Here is a 2,593-nt window from a genome sequence, read left to right as displayed (position 1 = left end):
TTGTAAGGTTTATAACTCCCTTTGATGGAAAAATATTTATTTGAGTGCAAGTTAACTATTTTGCTTTCTTTAATACAGAATTGTTTCTGTTTAGCCTTGAGGGTACATGGGAGTAAGTTTTTGCTGGTTTGTTCTCTGCTTCATTTTTAGTGCTTCACATAGTACCTGACTCAAAGAAACTGCCAAATTCATATTTGTTAAGTGAATCAAGGGAGAAATTATTCAAAAGCTTTCGATTGGAAGAAACAATAACAACCATTAGTTAGTGTTTTGCTGGAAAATGTAAAAAATTTAAACTACATTTTCGTGCTTTGATATGTTCTGATTTGGAGATATACTACTGTTTAATTTGTTGTGTTTTGTTTTTTGATTTTCCTAATTTGGAGGTAAAGCTAGGACTTAAATTTTTAAAGGCTATTAACATGCCTATTTGTGGAAGGATCTTAAAAGAGGTTTGTAAGGAAGATGTTACTAGGGCAGGATGAATGAGAGTGGATTGAATAAGGTAACGTGACCAGGAAATTTGGCTCATGATATTTGTTCATCATTTTTTTTTTAAGAGTTTATTTATCTGACAGAGAACAGAGAGAGAGACAGCCAGCGAGAGAGGGAACACAGCAGGGGGAGTGGGAGAGGAAGAAGCAGGTTCCCAGCGGAGGAGCCTGATGTGGGGCTCGATCCCAGGACCCCGGGATCACGCCCCGAGCAGAAGGCAGACGCCCAACGACTGAGCCACCCAGTCGCCCCTGGTTCATCATATTTATTTATTTGACTTCACATTCTCTTATTTCCTGGAAAATATCACAATTCTTCTGATTGAGTTACTGAAGGCTTGTTTGACTTGCTTGTTCCTCAGTGTATAAATGAAAGGGTTCAGCACTGGAGCGAGAGAGGTAGTGAGCACCGTCACACCCTTATTCATGGCCACTGATTCCTTCGCTGAAAGTTTGATAGAGATAAAGATGCAGCTGCCACAGGTGATAGAAACCACAATCATGTGGGAAGAACAGGTAGAAAAGGCTTTTTTCTTTTGGTGGTCAGAAGGGAATCCTAAAATTGTCTTGATGATATAAATGCAAGACAGAACTACACATATAAGTGTCATAAGGAGGGTCAGCACAGCACAGATTATAACAGTCTGTTCCATGAACCAAGTATTTATATATATATATATATATATATATATATATATATATATATATATATATCTTTAATTGATCAGAATCTACTTTCAAATAATATTATACTGTTTCCCATGTAGTGCAAGGACTTTAACAGTAGGATATTTCTAATCCTTCTCTTCTTTTTTTTTTTAATGTTTATTATATTATGTTAGTCACCATACAGTACATCCCCGGTTTCCGATGTAAAGTTCGATGATTCATTAGTTGCGTGTAACACCCAGTGCACCATGCAACACGTGCCCTCCTTACTACCCATCACCGGTCTATCCCATTCCCCCACCTCCCTCCCCTCTGAGGCCCTCAGTTTGTTTCTCATAATCCATAGTCTCTCATGCTTCATCCCCCCTTCTGATTACCCCCCTTTCTTTATCCCTTTCTTCCCCTACCAATCTTCCTAGTTCTTATCATGAACCAAGTATTTGAACAAGAGATTTTCAGGAGGGGAGATGCATCACAGAGAAAATGATCAATGGTATTAGAATCACAGAATTCCAGATTTAGACCTAGGCTAGTTGGAGGGATTATAATAAATAGAGAAGCTACCCAACAACAAAAAACACATCTTCTGCAGACTGTGCCACTCATGATGGTCACATAATGCAGGGGTTTGCAGATGGCCACATAGCGGTCATAGGACATGGCGGCCAAAAGAAAAAATTCGGTTACACCAAAGAGGTCAGTAAAAAAATACCTGGCTGGCACAGGTATTGTAAGTAATGACCTTGTCACCTGTGGCTATGTTATACAAGTACCTGGGAAGACAAGCAGATGTGAATGAGATCTCTAAGAAGGAGAAATTTTGTAGGAAGTAGTACATAGCTGTTTTAAGGTGGGAATCCAATAAGATGAGGGAGATGATAGTCAGGTTTCCAGTTATACTCAACATATAGGTGAGGAAGAGAAAAATAAAAATCAAAACCTGCAGTGGAGGGTCATCTGTCAGTCCCAGCAGAATGAATGTTGTTACTGTACCATTTCTCATTGCTGATTCCTGATGTCTGTTAAATCTCATGTAACATTGAGACATTTTATTATAGATTATTTTAACAATATGAACTCTATCATAGTCAGGTTTTTCTTATTTATTATTATTAAATATATTTACAATTTATTTATTTATTTATTTATTTTTAAGATTTTATTTATTTATTTGACAGAGACAGAGACAGCCAGCGAGAGAGGGAACACAGGCAGGGGGAGTGGGAGAGGAAGAAGCAGGCTCACAGCAGAAGAGCCTGATGTGGGGCTCGATCCCATAACGCCGGGACCACGCCCTGAGCCGAAGGCAGACGCTTAACCGCTGTGCCACCCAGGCACCCCTAAATATATTTACAATTTAAATGCACACTCTGTAAAGGACTTCTTTTCACTCCTATGGATCTGTCATTTCATCAGATGCTTTTTGATCT

The 2,593-nt window shown here is 38.8% G+C and overlaps 1 protein-coding gene across 1 annotated transcript; it reads right to left on the bottom strand.

Annotated features, from left to right (window-relative positions):
- Positions 1-784: 784 nt before the first annotated feature.
- LOC123778905 (olfactory receptor 6C2-like) lies at positions 785-2,196 on the bottom strand. Its single transcript, XM_045776561.2, is given in 3 exon segments — positions 785-1,160; positions 1,606-1,871; positions 1,873-2,196. Coding segments are annotated over 3 exon segments (966 nt in total).
- Between the last annotated feature and the right edge of the window lie 397 nt (positions 2,197-2,593).

Source organism: Ursus americanus, chromosome 25 (assembly GCF_024610735.1).
Source record: "Ursus americanus isolate L20-20 chromosome 25, mUrsAme1.1.p, whole genome shotgun sequence".
Taxonomy (NCBI): domain Eukaryota; kingdom Metazoa; phylum Chordata; class Mammalia; order Carnivora; family Ursidae; genus Ursus; species Ursus americanus.
Note: the sequence above shows the minus strand (reverse complement) of the source record. Positions and strands in the feature narration are given on the sequence as shown.